Source organism: Lissotriton vulgaris, chromosome 2_1 (genome assembly GCF_964263255.1).
Source record: "Lissotriton vulgaris chromosome 2_1, aLisVul1.2, whole genome shotgun sequence".
NCBI lineage: Eukaryota > Metazoa > Chordata > Amphibia > Caudata > Salamandridae > Lissotriton > Lissotriton vulgaris.
Window position 1 is genome coordinate 387075782 of NC_141687.1, and position 20881 is coordinate 387096662.

Sequence of the window (20881 nt, forward strand, 5' to 3'; positions counted from 1 at the left end):
CCGCCTGGATTTTTTGCTTTATAATCACCTGGTTTTTGGCCATGTACTGTGGAGGAGTCTCATAGCCTGTGACTCACCTATAGTTAAATGGACTGTGCATGTTTTTCCTCTAGTCAACTCCTTTTAAGATAGTTTAGCAAGTCTTTGTTGCAACTGAAGAATCCCCATTGAAATCAACAGGGCAACCAATGCCAAAACACCCTGCACCATGCCACCCCTGCGTCGTTGCAGGTGTACTCTGGGTGCTAACTCTTATCTCCCTTTGAACCGAGCCCCACACCAGGAGTTTTGCTCCCACAACTCTGTGGCCTGCTTGTGAGCCGCCTCCAACTGGAAGCCTCCTAACCCTCATTGGATAACATTTAACCTCGGCACCCAGCGCCCTATTGCCGCTGAGGGCGTTTCAAACCGATAACCATATTTTCTCCATAGGAATAAATTTACTGTTTTTCCTTAAATTCATCTAATGTGGAGTTGTTTTGTATGAGAACTTGAAAAAGTGCAAATGACTAAAAACAGCTTACTTACCTTTTCTCCAGGAAATGTCAGTGTGATATCTACAAAGCCATCTGTAAAGTAATCTAACAGTAATTTCCACTATATTGAAAAGATTTAAAAACCTGTAATAGACATTTTCATTCAGTTTGCTTGTATTGTTCAACCTGCTTTGAAAATTACCATTTACACTTAGAGCTGTACCAGGCTTGCTTGGTTCTAGAAAATAAATATACCTAAACAAATTGGTCTGAATTCAGTCTTTGAGTGCGACATCCTTTGCTGCCTGAGTGGGTACAACAAATTCTAAACACTACCCCCTGATAAAGCCTTACTGTTCGCCCTCACTACCACAAATAAAGCTTAAGGTGCTGTCTACTTTTACCTCTGCCTACCTTTGGGGTTCCACTGGTCTCTGTGCACGCTATACCTCATTTTGGTGTGGTATATACAGAGCCTGCTTCCCACAACTTGCCCACCTTGCCAGTGGAGTAAGGAGGGTTACCAAAAGAATCAAAAGATGGCGACAAGGTATGTACTCGTGCATTGAGAACTTTTGTTTCACTCCTAAACAAATCTGCATGACTCCTCATTTGGTTGACCCAAAAAAAAAAATTGGTAATGTTTGCCGACCCAACCACCAGATTGCAGAATGCCCAGCATATGAATCCAGAATATCCTGAAGTTGCAGAACAATTGTTCTCAAGTACTGGATTCACATGCTTGAATCATTCCCTGATGGCGTCTGAGTCCCACTGTACTGTAATAAAGCAATGGGTATTACTATGATAGACTGAATGTAATGAACCATAGGTGTTATAGCCTATGTTCCAATCAGGCGACAGCACCCCATAGAACACTCCCCGGAGAGGCTGAATCCTTCAGATTTTGTACCACACGTCGTGTGATGAGTTTCCCTGTACTATGTTCAAATTACTTTAATCTCTCGGTGGAATCGAAGGAATTTACTTCAAAAAAGCATAATTTCTTTGGCTACCTGCATATCCTGACTGTACACTATGTCCCAACTAGCTAAAAAAAGACTTTTCAGATCCTGTGACTCTGTGGGATAAAGAGGCTCCATTCGGAAGAGCCACTTAAACACTAAATATATTGCCTCTATCCAAAGCATAAGATGAGGTTGCAAGTCTCTTATACAGGGAAGATAAACGTTTGCTGGCTGCAAAGGCTAACAAATAGTGCCCGTTCTTTGAGGATAGTGATCAGTCTTCAGACTTCATCTCCCCCTCAAGACACTCACATCTAAAGAAAAATTCTCCTCAGAACCACCTGCAAAAGCCATTAAATTCCAAACATATTACTTCTGGGCATGAAAAGAGGTATAAGGACTGACTTTCTTCCTCCAAGAAGAGAAAACTTGTGTCAGAAAAGATTCACCCAAAGCCTACCACTGCTCCTTTCCCTAAAGAAGCACTTCCCCAGGGTGCTTCACAGTCCCATTGAGTTCTGCTGGTGTATTCTCATTGACAACGACTCAGTCTATGGTAAAGACATCAATGTCTAACTTAACCACGGCATTATCTCCAATCATGTCCTCGTCACCTCTGTATGCGATCATAACAAGGATACTAAAATCCGGTTGACGGCTCAACGGCGATATCGTTGATGATTGGTTTGTCAGCTATACCTTTGAGGCCCCCGTTGACTATGACCCTATCGTGATACCTTCTGCGATGTTATCGACGACTAACTTACTGTCAACTAAGAGAACATCCATGATTGAACACTCAATGCCGACAGCCAAAATGTCTGCAGCCACAATTCTGCCAGCTCACACACCTCTGAGTAAGGTGTTGTTATACACCTGTGCACCTCTTAGGTGAGGATAAAGAATCGGAGGATGAAGGTCCCTATGGAGTAGCTCGTAGTCCATCAGAACTACATGTCAAATGCCAAGACTTTGAGGTCACCCCTCTACCAGAGTTGGCAAATACCTTAGCTGCTCCTCCCCCACCCACCAGTCACCCCTCCCTCCCTGCCCTGCCACCAGCTGACGATGTACAACAAACGGGGAAGAGGGAGAAATACTAGACACTACTTCATTGCCCAATGAGTAGGACTACTCTGATCTCTGCTCCATCCCCACCAGCAGCACCAGTAGACTGCGCTTGAGGACATTGGCGACTTTTTGGAGAGGGCAGTCAAATGGTTTGAACTTCTAATGCTATCAAAACAAGCGTAGTGTTTCCTCCATGATTTCAAGGGATGTGGAATTCCTATAGCCCGACGCCCAGGACATATTGTTTGGGGTCAAGTGCAACACGCTTTCATGTGTATTTTGTCCTAGGGACAAGTAGGCCCAAACGCCTGCAGCACAAACCCTTTGGCTGCCAGTTTGCAGTAACACATTTATCAGGGAGGGGCACTGTCTGCAGTTAATGTAATACTTGTGCCCATATGTTAATGCTATATAAACTTGTATTTATGGTTCATTAATTAAAAGCCTATATAATTAGGGAGAGCGCTCTAAGTAAATGTTGTAAGCTCCGACTGCACTACTGACAGTGGTTCCAGTATAAAAATGTGTACATCCGTTTTCAAAGTTTAGCAATATGAGGTCATGTATAATGCTCCCAGAATGCTGATTTGATGCAAATATTTGCTTGAGCTTGAAAGCAAGATTGAAGATTTGAAAATAGTTTTTGGGTCTCAAAAAGCCCACGCTGCAAGAGTAGTTACTGGCACTGAACAAACTACTTTGCGTGCAGATATGCTCCTTGTGAACGAGCACAATGGTGTCACTCACAGTGAAGCAAGCCGATACAGGGAGAGAGAGAGACCATTTTAATTAACATAAAAGGTCACTGTCCACGCCAGACCAAATTAGGGGCCCAATTAAAGACAGTATTTGTCGTTGCATAAAGTGCAGCTATACGGCTTTCGTGAATGCCCAAGAATTTACAGAAGTAGGACAAGAAATAGTACTCCTAGAAAATATTTGTGAACTTCATGTTCGAGGCATGTGGGCTGCTGAATTCATATCTTGTGCATAGATCGCCGCCTAGTGTTTGGTCCGGATGATTGCACTTGTTGTCTTGGAAGAGTCTTCGAAGTATCACGAGATAGGTGACTCCTCCCCTGGACTAGAGTGTGCATGGGCATCCTCTCCATCCTCAGATTGTTTTTTTCCGCCATTGGGTTTGGATGCAAACTCCTATACTCCAACTTTGGAATCAAAAAGTGTGCATGGGCATCCTCTCCATCCTCAGATTGTTTTTTTCCGCCATTGGGTTCGGATGCAAACTCCTATACTCCAACTTTGGAATCAAAAACAAAAGTTTTCTGAAGGCCTTCGATTCAACAGTATTGTTCTCGCACGGTACCTCTACTCGATCCAGCCTTCCATCTCCAAGCGGTCGTCGACGCGGCCCGTTGGGCCTTTTTGACGCCACGTGAGCCGACCTTCGATGGAAAGAAGCCCGTTTAAAAGGTGCCCACAATGCCACTCCAAGTTCCCACATACTGATAAGCACTCAGTATGCAACAAGTGCCTTTCCCCATACCATAAGGAGGAAAGCTGTCCAGCCTGCGCACAGTTTTGATCCAAGAAAACTATTCGGAAGGCAAGAAATGCAGCGATAGGCACCAGACCCGGACAACATCTTCGATGATGACCAAGATCTACAAGAAGCGCCAGACTCGGACCTACAGAACGTCACCGTAGAGGATTACTCGGACTCAGATGACGACATCCCACCGGGGCAAATCATGAGTACCCTGCCCCTGACACCATCTACCCCGTTAACAACGGCTCCAGTCAAGGCATCGCCAAAGGGCCTTAGCCAAGATCATAAAGTTTTGCTTGCCCTGCCATCCGGCTCGGCTCCGAAACCGAAATCCCAGGGCCCACTAACATCGTCCCAAAGAAGGTTCCAGAGCCAAAGAAGGTCGTCTATCTGAAAACGGCCGCACAGCCAAAGAGCATTGAGCCGAAAAAGACTGTCGATCCCAAGAAGGTCATGCAGCCCAAACTTGTAGAGCCAAAAGTGGTTGTCGAACCGAACAAGGCCACACAACCAAAGGGCGCCGAACCAAAGAAGGTCGCCGACACAAACAAGCCTTCGGCACCAAAATCCGTCTACCCGCCAAAAGGCGCCGTACCGAAGCCCGCGTCGAAGCCAGAACGACCTATCGGCCTGAAGACACCAGCTCCGAAAACACCAGTCGATCCAAAAAGACAATCGACTCGGGAAAGGGCACTCGTTCAAAAGAAACTACTCCAGTCGATCTACGGGACTCAAAAAACGCGTCGACCTGAAAAAAGGCCCCGAGCCGAAAAAATCGGCTGCTAAACCAAAAGTCGTCGACAAACAAAAGTCGAACACACAACCCAGGACTGTTGAGGAAGAACTCTTCCACCCAGATCCCTCTGACGACCAAGCAAAAATTTATATCAACCCAGAGACTGCTAGAGACTGGTAAAGTTACCATCCTGCATAGGAAATAGAGGCCTTTGGACTTTAAACCTCAGTCCCCTATTCCACTGAAGAAAAAGGACTTTAGGACTTCTCCTTCTAGACCCTTCATTCCTTTTCAACCTATCATGCCTACTACTACTTTTAATCCATACACTCCTTATTCTCCTCATCACGGGGACGATGAAGGTAACACGGGGGATGAGCCACAGCCTCAATATGACTTCCCACAGGACCCTGAACCACAAGAGGAACCATGGGAAGAGCCAACTGGCCCTTACAACACCCATCCCATCCCTGATATGTCCCCTTATCCTACTAATCAACTCATAGACAGGGCTGCACAGTTCCACAACGTGGATATGCATAACGACCCTGTTGAGGAAGACTTCTTGTGACTACTTGTTTGACACCTTCCCTTCATCAGAAAAAAGTGTCATAACACTTCCCATGTTAAAGGGAGTTCTGAAACATGCACCTGACATATTTAAGGATACAGCCAGGGCACGGGTAATCAACCCCAGAATAGAAAAAAAGTATAGGGCAGCTCCTACAGATCCTACTTACATCAAAGGACAGTTACCACTTGATTCCCTGGTAGTGGCCAACGCACGTAAAAGAGCCAACTCCCAAACCACTGGGGAGGCACCTCCCCCAGACAAGGAGTCAAAAATACTGTAGGCATCAGGGAAAAGAGTAGCAGCACAAGCCTCCAACTCGTGGAGGATCGCTAATACACAAGCCCTACTGGCTCGTTACGACAGGGCGCATTACAACCAGCTAAAGACCCTAATGCAAAGCACAAAGCCCAAGATCTCATACAGGAAGGAAAATTCATAACAAACGCCACCATCAAATGCGCGCTTGACGCAGCAGACACTGCAGCTAGGTCAATCAACACTAGCGTTCTACTCCGCAGACATGCATGGCTGCGTATTTATGGCTTTAAAAATGAGGTGCAGTCCACTATCCTTAATCAACCTGTTAATCAGGATTTTCTATTTGGCCCTTCTGTCGACACCATTTTAGATAAAATGAAAAAGGACACAGACGTTCAAATCAATGGGGGCATTGCAATTTCAGCAACATAGGGGCTCCTTTCGTCGCTCCTCGTACAGGGCGAATACACGAGGACATACCTCTCAAACAACGGCCTCATATAAAGGTAACACACAAAGTTCCTTAACCAAAAACACAACCAGAGGAGGCTACAGAGGTAACAATACCAAGGGAAGGGGACGTGGAGGCAATAACACCAGAGCCTCCACTGCCTCAAAACCGGGACTCTTATCACACTACCTCCAGACCACTTAACACCGGTCGGAGGCAGACTCCAACAGTTCCTACAACGCAATTACCACGGACAGGTGGGTGAGAGAAATTATCCAGTCTAGCTACTGCCTAGAACTGACTTCTACACCACCAAACATACCACCCAGACATCGTCCAATGTCCAGAGAACACATCACCCTGTTACATCAAGAGGTGAACTGCATGCTAGAAAAGGGGGCCATAGAACAAGTCCCTTTCCAACTGCTGCAGCTGGTACAGGCGGCCACCGCTAATGGAGGGACTGCTATGTATTCTATGCACAGATATGAATTCAGCAGCCCACATGCCTCGAACCAAATATGCTACTTACCAGTATGCATCTGTTCTTGGCATGCAGGGCTGCTGACATTTACATCGCCCGCCCTCCTCCCCGGTGCCTGTAGCGTCTGCAGCACTCCTAATTACTCGGTGTTACACTATCTTTGCCGCAATGGCTAAAAACAATCTGGGGATGGAGTCGATGCCCATGCGCACTGTAGTCCAGGGGAGGAGCCACCTATCTTGTTATACTTCGAAGACTCTTCCCGGCCAACAATGTGCGATCATCCGGACCCAACACTAGGTGGCGATCTATGCACAGATATGAATGTCGGAGCACCCAACATGCTAAGAACAGATGCGTACTGGTAAGTAGCATATTCGTGCTCCCACATGGGCGAGACAACCATGGTACACGACGTTCCTGGAACTCTCTGTAGTTCCCCATCAAAGATTGCACCTCCTCTTCTAACTCAGAACTATGGAGAAATCAGACACCCAGATCCCAATCAAATTAACCTAGCGATCTAGCTCCTGAGGTCTTAGAGTTTGGATACCTTAACGTGCCCCCAGATTGCATGAATATCATTAGGGAGGCAAGAAGACCAACCACACGAGCGTGCTATGCAGCTAAATGGAAAAGATTTGTTATTTACTGCACCAATAACCAAATCAACCCCTTAGATGCTTCAATACAAAACATATGTTACCTGCTGCACCTACAAAGATGTAACTTAGCATACTCTTCAATACGGCTACACCTCGCTGCCATAGCAGCATACCTTCAAAACAGGCAACACCTTTCACTGTTTAGAATACCAGCAATCAAAGCCTTCATGGAGGGTTTAAAAAGGGTGATTCCTCCTAGGCGTCCCCCTTCCCCAGTCTGAATCTCAATATAGTGCTTACCAGACTCATGTGCCCTCCTTTCGAACCTTTACATTCATGCGAACTACAGTTCCTAACGTGGAAAGTTGCATTCTGGGTGGCCATCACCTCACTCAGAAGAGTGAGTGAATTACAAGCGCTTACCATTCAAGAACCTTTCTTGCAGGTACATGCCAACAGGGTGGTTCTAGAACAAACCCTAAATTCATGCCTAAGGTTGTATCCAATTTCCATATCAACCAATCAATAGAACTGCCAGTGTTTTTTCAAAATCCACAGTCCGTAGCTGAGAGAGCCCTGCACACACTAGACGTAAAAAGAGCTCTACTTTACTATGTGGACAGGACTAAATCCTTTAGGAAAACAAAGCAACTGTTTGTTGCCTTTGCACCACAACACAAGGGGAATCCAATTTCAAAATCAGGAATAGCCAGATGGATAGTTAAATGCATTCAGATATGCTATCAAAAGACAAAACACACTTTAACCGTCCCCCCCCAAGAGCACACTCCAATAGGAAAATGGGGGCATCCATGGCTTTCCTAGAAAATATTCCTCTTGAAGATATCTGTAAGGCCGCCACATGGACCACCATACACACTTTCACAAAACATTACTGTGTAGATGTGCAAACAAAACAACAAGCTGCTGTAGGCCAGGCTGTCCTCAAAACTCTTTTTCAAACTGCTGCAGCTGGCACAGGTAGCCACCGCTAGAGGAGATCCTGCTATGCAGTCTATGCACAAGATATGAATTCAGCAGCCCACATGCCTCGAACCGAATATGCTACTTACCAGTATGCATCTGTTCTTGGCATGTAGGGCTGCTGACTTTCATATTGCCCGCCCTCCTCCCAGGTGCCTGAGGCAGCTGCAGCATTCTCTCTGGCATGGCCATCTCTTACTTTACTATCTCCATCTCTGCCACAATGGCGAAAAACAATCTGAGGATGGAGAGCATGCCCATGCGCACTGTAGTCCAGGGGAGGAGTCACCTATCTTGTTATACTTCGAAGACTCTTCCAAGACAACAAGTGCAATCGTCCGGACCCCACACTAGGCGGCGATCTATGCACAAGATATGAATGTCAGCAGCCCTACATGCCAAGAACAGATGCATACTGGTAAGTAGCATATTCCTTTAGCATGAACAAACATGCACGAGTAGATTTGCTCATGCAAAAATCTGAGTGTTTGTAAGCTCACATTCCCTCCAACCATTTTTTTCCCGAACTTTGGAAGAAGGTTTACGTCTGCCATCGTCTGGAGTAAATTTCCAACATTTTTCAGTACGGGAAAATATTAGAGAAGAGTTGTTGAAAACCCTTAAAACATGCAAGTTAGTAGGTTTGCACAGACTCAAAGGGACATTCTAACCCTGGAACCATTGTTTGCCACTACCTTCAGCCCCAGTATGTAGATCTGCGGAAATGTGGCAACACAAGGGGATTGCAAATATTCAGACACTGCTATGGTATGAGCCCTGGCCTAATCAGAGAGGCTTTATCAGAGCTCTTATGTAATGAGATTGCCGCCATAATTTGTTGCTGCGCTACATGGCACCAAAGGGGCAAGTGCATTTTGTTACAGGACAATTAGATTTATAAAGCAACCTGTCCCATGGACAAGTAGATATTTTATTAAGTTCCACGCCTCTGAACCTACCAAGAAATCGGTGAGGGCTATCCCAATTGTTATTTGGCTGGAAAGGTCTTAAGGTCGTGATGAACCCGGCAACGTTTGTATGGAAGCATCTAAAGGATTGATTTTTTATTGCAGTATACAACAAATCTTTTCCATTTTGCTGCATAGCAAGCTCTGGTGGTAGGACTCCTTGCTTCTTTTAGAATGTTATGAGTCTAATCCAGGCAATAATTTTCATAAATGTGTGCCTCCTGGACCATGTTCCTGCTCTGCATATATGCTGATGGGTACACCAACAAAAAAGCTCTAGCTCTGGCTTGCGAGTGAAAAATTGTGTGGTGGATGCAATCCATCTGGCGATTGTTTGGATACTGGGAAACCTTTTCTAATATCCCCGTAAGCCAGAAACATTGGTCCACTCTGCAGATTTGATGGGTTCTGTGTAAGTAAAACTTGAGACCTCGTTTGACATCTAGATAATGTAGAGATATATCTGCAATTCTTTGGTATCGGGAAGAATGTTCGTAGAACCACTGGCTCTTTCAAGTGGAAGTCTGATGGCACATTGGGAATAAACTTGGGATTGGTTTGAAATATTAAACTGCATGTCTTGAATAGTAGGAAAGTTCCTTAATGGTAAAAGTGTGAATGTCAAGCATTTGGCAGATGTGAGCCACTAGAAGTGCAGTTTTCCACGTAAGGTACTTAAATTCTGCCTTGTGAATGGGCTCAAATGGTATTTTCATGAGTTGTCCCAGCACCACATTCAGGTAACGAGATGGTAAAACTCGACCAGACCATAGAAAAGATGCATTAGTGGACCGTGTAAACCTGAAAATTGCTTCCATATGCACTCTGATGGAAGAGTGAGTCAAGCTGGATCTTGCCAGGTGGAGCAGAGCTGGGAGAATTTGCTTGGTTAACAAGGGTGGACATTAGAGTCTACACACCAAAGGAAGAAGCATTGGTTTCCACTTGAGCTTATAAGCTCTGTTTGTTGTGTCCACTCTTGCTTTGGCAAGGATTCCCTGCAGTCTGACAGAATGTCTATCATGGAGAATTCCTTGAACTCATGAGCCAGGCTGATAAATGTAGCAATGTCAGGTCAGGATGACTTCCTTGGCCCTGATTCATGGTCAGCGACCATTGAGGTTACTGCAAGAGGAGCAGGAGCTGTCTCAGCCACTTGGGAGCTATGAGGAGAAGTCTGCAAGTCTCTGTCTTCAGTTTGTTGAGCATCCTTGGGACCAACAGGATCAGCATAAGCATAGATTACGGACTATCCCTGTTGGGAATGTCAACCTGCGAACAATGGGCATTTTTGTTCTCCTTAGCAAACCGATCCAGGTTTGGCTTGCCACTCTGGTAGAAGAGAATGTCCAGAATGTGCTGGTCTAGCTCCCACACCATGTAAGGGATAATGGTCCTGCTTGGCGAGTCTGCGAGGATGTTGGGCACTCCTAGCCCATGTTCTGCTTTGAGCGATATCTGATATTGAAGAGCCCGGTTCCAGATGTGTTATGCAGGACGAGATTCCGCTGATGAGCGTTCTTTTTTGAAGTGGACACATTTGTAGTCGGCAATTTAAAACAAGAGGAATGCAGGAAGAAATCATACCCATGAACGATTTGTAGATCTGGACAGAAACACTTTTTTGTGGACAGTCTGTGAGCTAGTTAACATCTTTACCCGCCTGTCTTGTGAGAGAAATACCGTGTTTTGCACCATGTCTAGAAAAGCTCCCAAGATGTCAACGTTGTGGGATGCAAGTGAGAATTCTGATAGTTGATGGTGAGGCAGTGTGGTGAACAATGAGGCAGATGGACGTGGTAGTTGCTGCTCGTTGATGTGTGGAAGCTTTTATGAGCCAATTGTCAAAGTATGGAAAGCCCTGATTTCCTTTTTGTTGATGGGCTGCTACTGGGGCTAACATCTTGAAAAGAGTCATCAACCTTTTCCATTTAAATGAGCTACATGTACAATAAAAATCATCATGAACTATTTATCAGTAGTGTTAGTGATCTAATATTGACCATAACAGACAATTGCATTATAGGCCACCACACACCAGCAAAGATCACCTCAGTTCATTTAGCAAATTTGCCAGCAGTAATGTAAAAAAGGGTTTGTCTGTGTATAATATCTCTACGTGGTTAATACAGAACAGCCATAGCTGCAATGCTGCTTGCACCAAGTTAATAGTAATAAGTCTACACCACATGATTAATCACTCCATTATCAGCTTTAAATATATTTTGGAAATTACCACTTGTCAGCAAATTCTCAGCTTACATGTTCTGGAAATATAAAAAAATGTTTCAAATGCGCATTTTATAATTTTGGTGTATACATATTTTTTAATTACATCAAGCAAAATCTTAATTTAGCAGGCTGGACTGTACCCTGGAGTAGCTCATGATCTATTCTTTTGAGAAACCTAATGTTCGAGGCATGTGGGCTGCTGAATTCATATCTGTGCATAGTCCGCAACCTAGTGTTGGGTCCGGATGATTGCACATTGTTGTCCTGGAAGAGTCTTCGAAGTATCACGAGATAGGTGGCTCCTCCCCTGGACTACAGTGCGCATGGGCATCGCCTCCATCCCCAGATTGTTTTTTTCCGCCATTGGGTTCGGTTCCCTCTGTCGGAACCGATAGTTGTTCTACTTTATACTCGAGACCAAAAGGTCTTTAGGCTGGGCGTCGGTATAGTTGCGTACGTTTTTTTTCTATCTGACTCTCAGCTCCGATCTCTTACTGCCCTTCCACGTGCTTTCGACGTGGACAGGCCTACACTACACCCTTTGCTATGGAGCGGACCCCGTTCAAAAAGTGTCCGCTGTGTCACTCTAAATATTCGCACCTCGACATGCACCCTGTGTGCAATACCTGCTTGTCACCGGATCACCGCGAGGACACCTGTATGGCGTGTTCAAAGTTCCGAAGCAAGAAGACTTTAAAGATCCGCCGGGCCAATCGGCTCCAGGCTCAGTTGTCTGCTTCGGCACCACCACCAGATGACATTTTCCAGGAATCTGTCGAGGGAGAAGACGACGTGCGAGGGTCGGACTCTGGGCCCGCGTCCGAGGAGGAGACCTGCGACGCGGGTGAGGAGGACTATGACGAAGTCTCCGACGAGGTAGGGGACGACGACCAGGCTTGTGCCACGATGGGTGATAGCTCGGAGGAGGAGCATCTCCATACAGACTCAGGGGTTGTTCCTCTTCATGCGGCCCAGGTCGAGGGATCGCCTTCGGGCCTTACCCAAGATCTAACTATGAGTCCTACGTCCCCGCCTACGGGCCCGGTCACGGACATTTCTAAGCCATCACTTATGTTGAAGAAAACGAAAGTGAAGCCAACGGGTCACGCACCCTCGGATGCGAAACCGAAACTGAAAGTGGCGCTGGTGAAGAAGGTTCTGGAGGCGTCAACTTCCAAGAAACCCAAAATGGCCGACTCGAAGAGCCACGCCAAAATGGCCGACTTGAAGAGCCACGCAAAAATGGCCGACCCGAAGCCCTCTGGGTCGGCGCCGAAGGCGAAGGTCTCCGACGAAAAGTGGTCATGGACCCGAAGACGGTTCCGAGGAAACGTCAGGCCGACGACGCGACTAAACATGGGCCGTCGGGGCCGAAGAGGAAGTCTACCGGTGATCAGGCTCTCGAGGATGAGGGGTCGCTCGAGCCGGTTCAGCCCTCGGCAGCCTTTACGAAAAAAGTGGGGGACTCCTTACAGCGGATCCGGAAGTCCACTGAGGTTCCTGCTCAGGACACCGTAGCGCCTACGCTCACGCCTAAGCCTACTAAGGAGCAGACGCCCATTCGTTTTACCCTTCCACCCAAGTCGGCGCCGAAGGCCTTCGCGCCGAAACAGGGCGGGCACGCAAAGGAGGTATTAACGCCGAAAGCTGCCTTGGTGGTGTCGAAGCTTCGGCTCCAACCGCTTGCGGTGGAGGAACGTCGTGAGGTGATCATCGACGCCAACACCGGAAAATTGTCGCTCCTCAAACGAAAGATTACGTCTGAGCCGGCCTTGGAACCTTTTAAGATTCCGCTCAAAAACAAGTACTCTGCGGACTCTTCGGCTCTGATGGAACCTGTGTCCCCACAGGCCTTGGAACACTCGCCGACGCATTCCCCCGCGCCTGATGCGGACGAGGAAGATGCCGAGTACACCTATCCTGCGTACTCGGATCCGGAAGAGGAGCATGTGCCCTGGGCCGCAGGAGGCGACGCAGAAGACCCGCAGTCGGGTCAGGACACTCAACTTTTCGCCGCCAAGACATCCCCGACAGAGGACTCGGCGGCCTTCAATGCCTTGATAGAGAGAGCTGCAGCGAACCATGACGTCGAACTGCACTCGGACCCCGTGGATGCAGACTTCTTATTCGACACCTTCTCGGTAGCCGAAAAGCAAGTCAAGACACTACCGATGCTTAAAGGGGTGCTGAAACATGCACAGGAGGTTTTCAAGGAGCCCACCCGGGCGCGGGTGGTCAACCCTCGCATCGACAGGAAATATAAAGCGGCGCCCACGGATCCCACGTATATTAAGGGACACTTGCCATTGGACTCCCTGGTGGTTTCCAACGCTCGGAAGAGGGCGAACTCGCAGACTACTGGTGACGCTCCTCCCCCAGACAAAGAGTCCAAAGTCTTTGAGGCATCAGGCAAACGCATTGCTGCACAGGCAGCTAACATCTGGAGGATCTCTAACACCCAAGCCCTGCTTGCACGTTATGATGGGGCCCATTATGACACATTAGAGGCCATTCTGCAACACTTGCCTGACCAGTACAAGGAGGCAGGGGAGATGCTCATTCAGGAGGGTAAACTCATTACAAATGCATCCATCAAATGTGCCCTGGATGTGGCAGACACTGCCTCCAGGGCTATCAATACAAGTGTGTTACTTAGACGCCATGCCTGGCTTCGAATCTCGGGGTTCAAACCCGACATCCAAACCACGATATTGAGTCAAACAGTGAATCCTGACCATCTGTTTGGGCCTGAGGTGGATGCCTCCCTAGAAAAGATGAAAAAAGATACCGAAACTGCCAAATCTATGGGGGCTTTACAAAGTCAGCAGTTTCGGGGTGGTTCCTTTCGCCGCTCCAATTCAAGAGGCACCTCAAGGGGACAGGCATCCCAATCCACACAATACTACAAGGGTAACACCCAGACCTCGTATAACAACAACAAGGGCAGGGGTGGCTACAGAGGCAATAATATCAAAGGCAGGGGACGTGGAAACAATGGCTCCAGGTCCACCACCACCAACAAGCAGTGACGTCTTGTCACTGCCCCCCGATCACACAACACCTGTCGGGGGGAGACTCCAGCAGTTCCTGCCGGCGTGGAGATCCATCACCACGGACAGGTGGGTGAGGTCTCTTATCCAGTACGGGTACTGTCTAGAACTTACGTCCATTCCACCGGACATACCGCCAAGAAGCCGTGCTATGTCCGGCGAGCACTTGACCTTGTTGCAGCAAGAAGTTCTGGTCATGCTGCAAAAAGGGGCGATAGAGCTCGTTCCATTGCAAGAGCGGGGAACAGGGGTTTACTCCCTGTACTTTTTGATCCCCAAAAAGGACGGATCACTCAGACCGATCCTGGACCTCAGGCCCCTGAACTGGTACATCAACTCGGAGCACTTCCATATGCTCACATTGCAGCAAGTGCTTCCCCTGCTTCAACAGGGGGACTTTCTAGCTACGCTGGATTTGAAGGACGCCTATTTTCATATTCCCCTGCATCCTTCCCACAGAAAGTATCTCAGATTTACGATCTTGGACCAGCATTACCAGTTCAGAGTCCTGCCGTTCGGGGTCAACACGGCACCAAGAGTATTCACAAAATGCCTAGCGACTGTGGCAGCGCATCTCCGTCGCCATCACGTCCACGTCTTTCCATACCTGGACGACTGGCTCATTCAAGCAAAGACGGAACAGCAGTGCGTAGACCACGTGTCACGCACCATTAACCTCCTGCACGATCTGGGATTCTCTCTGAACTACCCAAAGTCCCATCTCCAGCCCGCCCACGTGCGACAGTATCTGGGCGCGACAATCGACACTCTGGCAGCCACATTCAGTGAGAATCGCCAGTATCCAGACGCTGATCCAACGATTCAGACCCCAACACTCGCTTCCAGCGAGGGTTTTCATGCAGTTGATGGGCATGATGGCCTCCTGCATCTCCATTGTCCCGCACGCGAGACTACATATGCGTCCGCTTCAGGAGTGCCTAGCACGTCAGTGGACTCAGGCTCATGGGCAACTGACAGACCTAGTGTTGGTGAGCGGTCGGGCGTACAACTCTCTGCATTGGTGGAATCCACAAAACCTTTGCAAGGGCCGACCATTCCAAGAGCCTGTCCCACAGATCATCCTGACGACGGACGCCTCTCTCCAGGGATGGGGAGCGCATGTACTCCACTACACTGTGCAGGGACTATGGACACTTCAGCAAAGGAAGATGCACATCAATGTGTTGGAACTGATGGCAATCTTCATGGCCTTAAAGGCGTTCAAAGTACATCTGTGCAACAAGGTCGTGTTGATCCGGACGGACAACATGACGGCCATGTACTACATCCAGAAGCAGGGAGGTACACACTCTCCACAGCTGTCTCATCTGGCTCAGAGCATGTGGAAGTGGGCCATTCAGAGGAACATCTTCCTCATGGCAGAGCATCTCCCGGGCAAGGACAATCAAATGGCAGATCTGCTCAGCAGGCACAGCCATCAGATGCACGAGTGGGAGATACATCCATCAGTACTCCAACCGTACTTCCAAAAGTGGGGTCATCCAGAGATAGACCTGTTCGCCACAAAGGAGAACGCAAAATGCCAAAGCTTCGCCGCCAGATTCCCACACCCCCAATCACAGGGCAATGCGATGTGGATGAACTGGTCAGGCAGATTTGCGTACGCTTTTCCCCCAGCACCTCTGATACCGCTGGTGGCACGCAAGCTCAGGCAGCACTCGATGACTCTCATCCTAGTTGCTCCAACGTGGGCTCGCCAACCATGGTACACCACGTTTCTAGAACTGTCCGTGGTACCGCATCAAAGGCTTCATCTCACTCCCAGCCTTCTGACGCAGAGCCATGGCGACATTCAGCACCCAGATCCGCAACAGCTCAACCTGGCGATCTGGCTCCTGAAGTCCTAGAGTTTGGCTACCTCAATCTTCCTCCCGATTGCATGGACATCATTCGGGAGGCAAGGAAGCCCACTACTAGAGCTTGTTATGCGGCTAAATGGAAGAGGTTTGTCATCTACTGTGTGGACCACAGCATTGACCCGCTAGATGCTTCCATTCAAAACATCATATGCTACCTTTTTCACCTGTATCGATGTAATCTAGCGTACTCTTCCATCCGCATTCACCTGTCTGCTATGGCAGCATACCTCCAGAATAGGCAGCACCTGTCACTCTTTAAGGTCCCTGCTATCAAGGCCTTTCTGGAAGGACTCAAAAGGGTCATTCCACCAAGGACTCCACCAGCTCCAGAATGGAACCTCAATGTGGTTCTTACAAGACTGATGGGTCCTCCCTTTGAGCCACTGCACTCCTGTGAGCTCCAGTTTTTAACTTGGAAGGTTGCGTTCTTAGTAGCAATTACATCGCTACGGAGGGTTAGCGAGCTGCAGGCGCTCACCATCCAAGAACCTTTCTTCCAGGTACATGCTAATAGGGTGGTGCTCCGCACTAACCCTAAATTCTTACCCAAAGTGGTCTCGCAGTTCCACATAAACCAAACAATTGAATTGCCGGTGTTTTTCCAAAACCCAGAGACGCTGGCGGAGCGTATGCTCCACACTCTTGATGTGAAAAGGGCCTTGATGTACTATGTGGACAGGACAAAAGATTTCCGCAAAACCAAACAACTTTTTGTTGCTTTTGCCACACAACACAAGGGAAATTCTATCTCCAAAGCGGGGATTGCTAGATGGATAGTAAAGTGCATTCAAATTTGTTACGCTAAAGCTAAGCGCACTCTCACTATCCCACCGAAGGCCCACTCCACTAGGAAGTTGGGGGCCTCTATGGCTTTCTTAGGTAACATTCCCTTAGAAGACATCTGTAGAGCAGGCGCATGGTCTACCACACATACTTTCACTAAGCACTACTGTGTAGACGTGCATTCCAAACAGCAGGCAGCTGTTGGTCAGGCTGTTCTAAAAACGCTTTTTCAGACTGCTGCAGCTGGCACGGGCGGCCGCCGTTAATGGAGGGACTGCTATGTATTCTATGCACAGATATGAATTCAGCAGCCCACATGCCTCGAACTGCAAATGCTACTTACCAGTATGCATCTGTTCTTGGCATGTAGGGCTGCTGACATTCATATCGCCCACCCTCCTCCCCGGCGCCTGTAGCAGCTGCAGTATTTATTCATATACACACATATGCTCATAGCATGGTCATCACTCACTTTTCTTCACTCCATCTCTGCCAATGGCTAAAAACAATCTGGGGATGGAGGCGATGCCCATGCGCACTGTAGTCCAGGGGAGGAGCCACCTATCTCGTGATACTTCGAAGACTCTTCCAGGACAACAATGTGCAATCATCCGGACCCAACACTAGGTGGCGGACTATGCACAGATATGAATGTCAGCAGCCCTACATGCCAAGAACAGATGCATACTGGTAAGTAGCATTTGCATTAGTAAGAGTTAGAATTTTTTTTTTTTAAAGATAACATTCAAAGCCTCTTCTGATGTATATCGCAAGCTTTGTATACTCCTACTATCCAGTGTTGGATGTGGAGGTTTGCTGTTTGGTTTTCTTCAAATGAGTCCTTGATCCCCGTTCCCCAACCCCTGAAGCCCATGCACCATGACAAAAATCAATTCAGATTTTTCTTCTCCCAACATTGGGTTCAAACAGTCAACTCTTTCTCTGGGACTACCACGCTACATTTGTGATCCTTTTGGTTTCAGTTGAATATTCGTCCTTGTACTGCATGGCAAAAGTCATTATTCATTTTCTGCTGTGAAACTATGTTAAGACTAGTTGAGTGGGGCACAGTTGGTTCTAATGAAATCCCTATTCATGAGGCCCAGGGATTTAAACACGAAATGACGGTTTATCCTGTTGAATGCATTCTCTGCATCGAAAAACAGAAAAATAATTTGTGTTTTCGGATCCCTGGCTATTTGATAGCTAGGAATAAATGTATGTTGTCTCCAGTCTGCCTCCCATGGGCGAATCCGGACTACGTTGGTTGTACACCATCTGCTTAGTTTTCTTTCTTTCTTATTTATGTGCCCAGAATATTTGTGGAAATCTTTTGAGTCTTTGGTCATTAGAACTATTGATCTGTATGCCTCACATCACCTGAATGCTTTTCTTGTCAAAGATTGTAAATCTGTCACAGATGTATGATGCACAAAAAGTGTTCTCGACTGAGTGCAATGTAGACCAAGCAAAATGGTGAACAGTGACATTTGAATGTGGGATTTTATATCGGAGTTGCATTGAACAAAGGGGCATCGTGAGATTTAACCACTGGAGGGGGCTTGAAACCGTTTTACCAACTATCGAATTGCAGGAGTTTGCAGAACCCGCTTGTGTGCAGCATTTTAATACATAAAGCTATACACATTACTAAGAATTTACATTATTTTACAGGAGATGAACAGAATAAGGAGTGCCTGCAGGACGTGGAAGATGACAACCAGTGAGACATTAAAGCCAAGAAGAGAATCCATCTCTGTCCACCCCTCCTAAGATCCCTGTCTCACTCTGAGGACCACCAGATCTGACTTTTTACACTGGTTCTCATGATTTAGGTTCCTACCCTCCTGGGTTATCATTTTTTTACACAGTTTAAGAATTCTTAAAGGCAAGAGTGAATGCCTGTGGATTTCCCTGCTTCCAGCATTTTAGGTTTTTAAGACACTAATGGGACTTTAGAGAAGCTTTTTCAGCATTACTAGAATGTCTTGGTGCATCCAGCACATAAACTATTAGAAATGCTTACAGTGAGTGAATCATTAGACCCTAGACAAGCTGGAGTCAGCCGCACTGTACAACTTGTGCTGGAGGTTTTTCTTTGTTTAATTGTTTAAACTGAATTTCATACCATTGTTTAAAATGAGTGGTGTATAGAGCTTGAATTTTGCAGGTTGTTTTGGAGAGTGTCTGTTGTAGTGGGTTTGCTGTAAACAGTGTTTCCAAACTGTGCAAAAATGTTGCTTAAACCTTGTCCTAGTTGAAGTTGGAGAATCTGTTGCTATTCATTCTTGCCTTCCCTTAACTTTCTCTCCTCCAAGCAGGTTGGCATTGAAGGTGGCATTGAAAGGGCCTGCATGCGTATTCAAAAATGTTTTTTTGACCCTTCCACCCTCGCCCCCTCCCCCTTCTCCTGCTCAACCTCTTTTGTTCAGTATGTGTAACTTGCAGCTGATTTGTACTACTGGATATCTGACTGGAGCCACAGATACCGAATCTGTAATTGTTCTTACTGAAACACAGCATGGAATTAACATTAAACTTAAATAAAAACAAATCTAAATTAAAAACGCCAAATATTATTGTCACTTGATCTTCTGATTAGTTGATTTACACTAATAAAGGTGTTTGCCTCAGACTCTTTAGGTGCCTGATTGTGGTACCAGCTAATTATAGGCATTACTGTTGAGAATGTAGCTATTTGTAATTAGATTTGTTGATGAGAAGTGATATCGCTTACCTGGTTTGGGCATGGGATCAGAAGAAAATAGCAACTCTGTGTGTGTATATATATTGTTCCTAGAGACTGATGCAACCTGAAGACGGATCTTTCATATCTTGACAATTTAAGAATTGTTCATGGCAGGGAGTGGTGGGTAGTGCTATGACTCGTATGTTCAAAGCAGGGCCCTTCCTTTACCTTTTATAGAAGTTCTCCACATTCTTGTCTTTACAGCTTGAATCTTTCCTAGATTCATATTTTGCTGTGCGTTCTTCTGCCATCTAGTAGTTAGGTTTGGAATTTCCATCCTTCCCTTTTTTTATATTTGTTCCCACCGTCTCGGCTGTTGACTGTTTTGTGGCTTCCCCTGTGACGTATTAGACTTGCACCCCCGGAACTCGAATGCGTGGTCACCATTTTCAGATTCCTCTTTTTTTTGTGTTTTTTTTTCCACCCACTTGCCCTGAGTTAAGAAGCAGGGGTCTACAGCTCCAGTCAGACACCAAGGATCCTAGTAAGACACGAAAGACAGGAAGCACAATGGTAAAGGGGTAAATATCCTTGATGGAGAGAAGCACTGAAGAGAAGCAAGTCGTTAAAGAAAACCCCTAAAAATGTTTTCTTCTGTTGGACTTCATCCATGTGGCCTGAAAATTTACTGTTGTGGGTATAGTAAATGTCTCCAATTTCTGCAAAGATGGAAAATGCACCTTCTAGATTGTCCCAGATGCCCTCAAATGTTAGCAAAGATGAACAAGCACCAGGTGTACAGTTTATGCCTCCCAAGGGACCATTAGAGGGGTGAAAGGCTTGTGCCAAATAACTCCAGAGAACTCTTACAGTAAGGGAGAAGCAGAAGGTGGCACGTTATGCCATGGCGCAGTCCGAACTGTCCCTTACAGACCTAGGACTTTCTAGCAAAGAGCAATACAGAAGAAGCCAAAGGATGTAAGGTGTTTGAAATCAGTTTATTTGGAGAGAAAAGAGTAACTTTAAGACCAAAGACAGTTCTTAAGGCAGTCTATCTGAAAGAGTCCCGTTAGTGATAGATTCCTTACCTTAGAATATCCCCAGGCGCCAGACTGGATCCTGAAAGCTTTTGTCAGCAGTACCCCTGCGCGCCGATAGGTGTTGT

At 46.8% G+C, this 20881-nt stretch overlaps 1 protein-coding gene across 1 annotated transcript in view; it reads left to right on the forward strand.

The window, feature by feature from the left end:
* YWHAE (tyrosine 3-monooxygenase/tryptophan 5-monooxygenase activation protein epsilon) overlaps window positions 1–19601 on the forward strand; it is a 197719-nt gene extending 178118 nt beyond the window's left edge. The window contains exon 6 of the mRNA XM_086955223.1: window positions 18702–19601. Within this exon, the coding sequence (XP_086811349.1) occupies window positions 18702–18754 (53 nt within the window). The 3' untranslated portion in view covers window positions 18755–19601. The remainder of the gene's footprint in view (window positions 1–18701) is intronic.
* Window positions 19602–20881: the final 1280 nt, after the last annotated feature.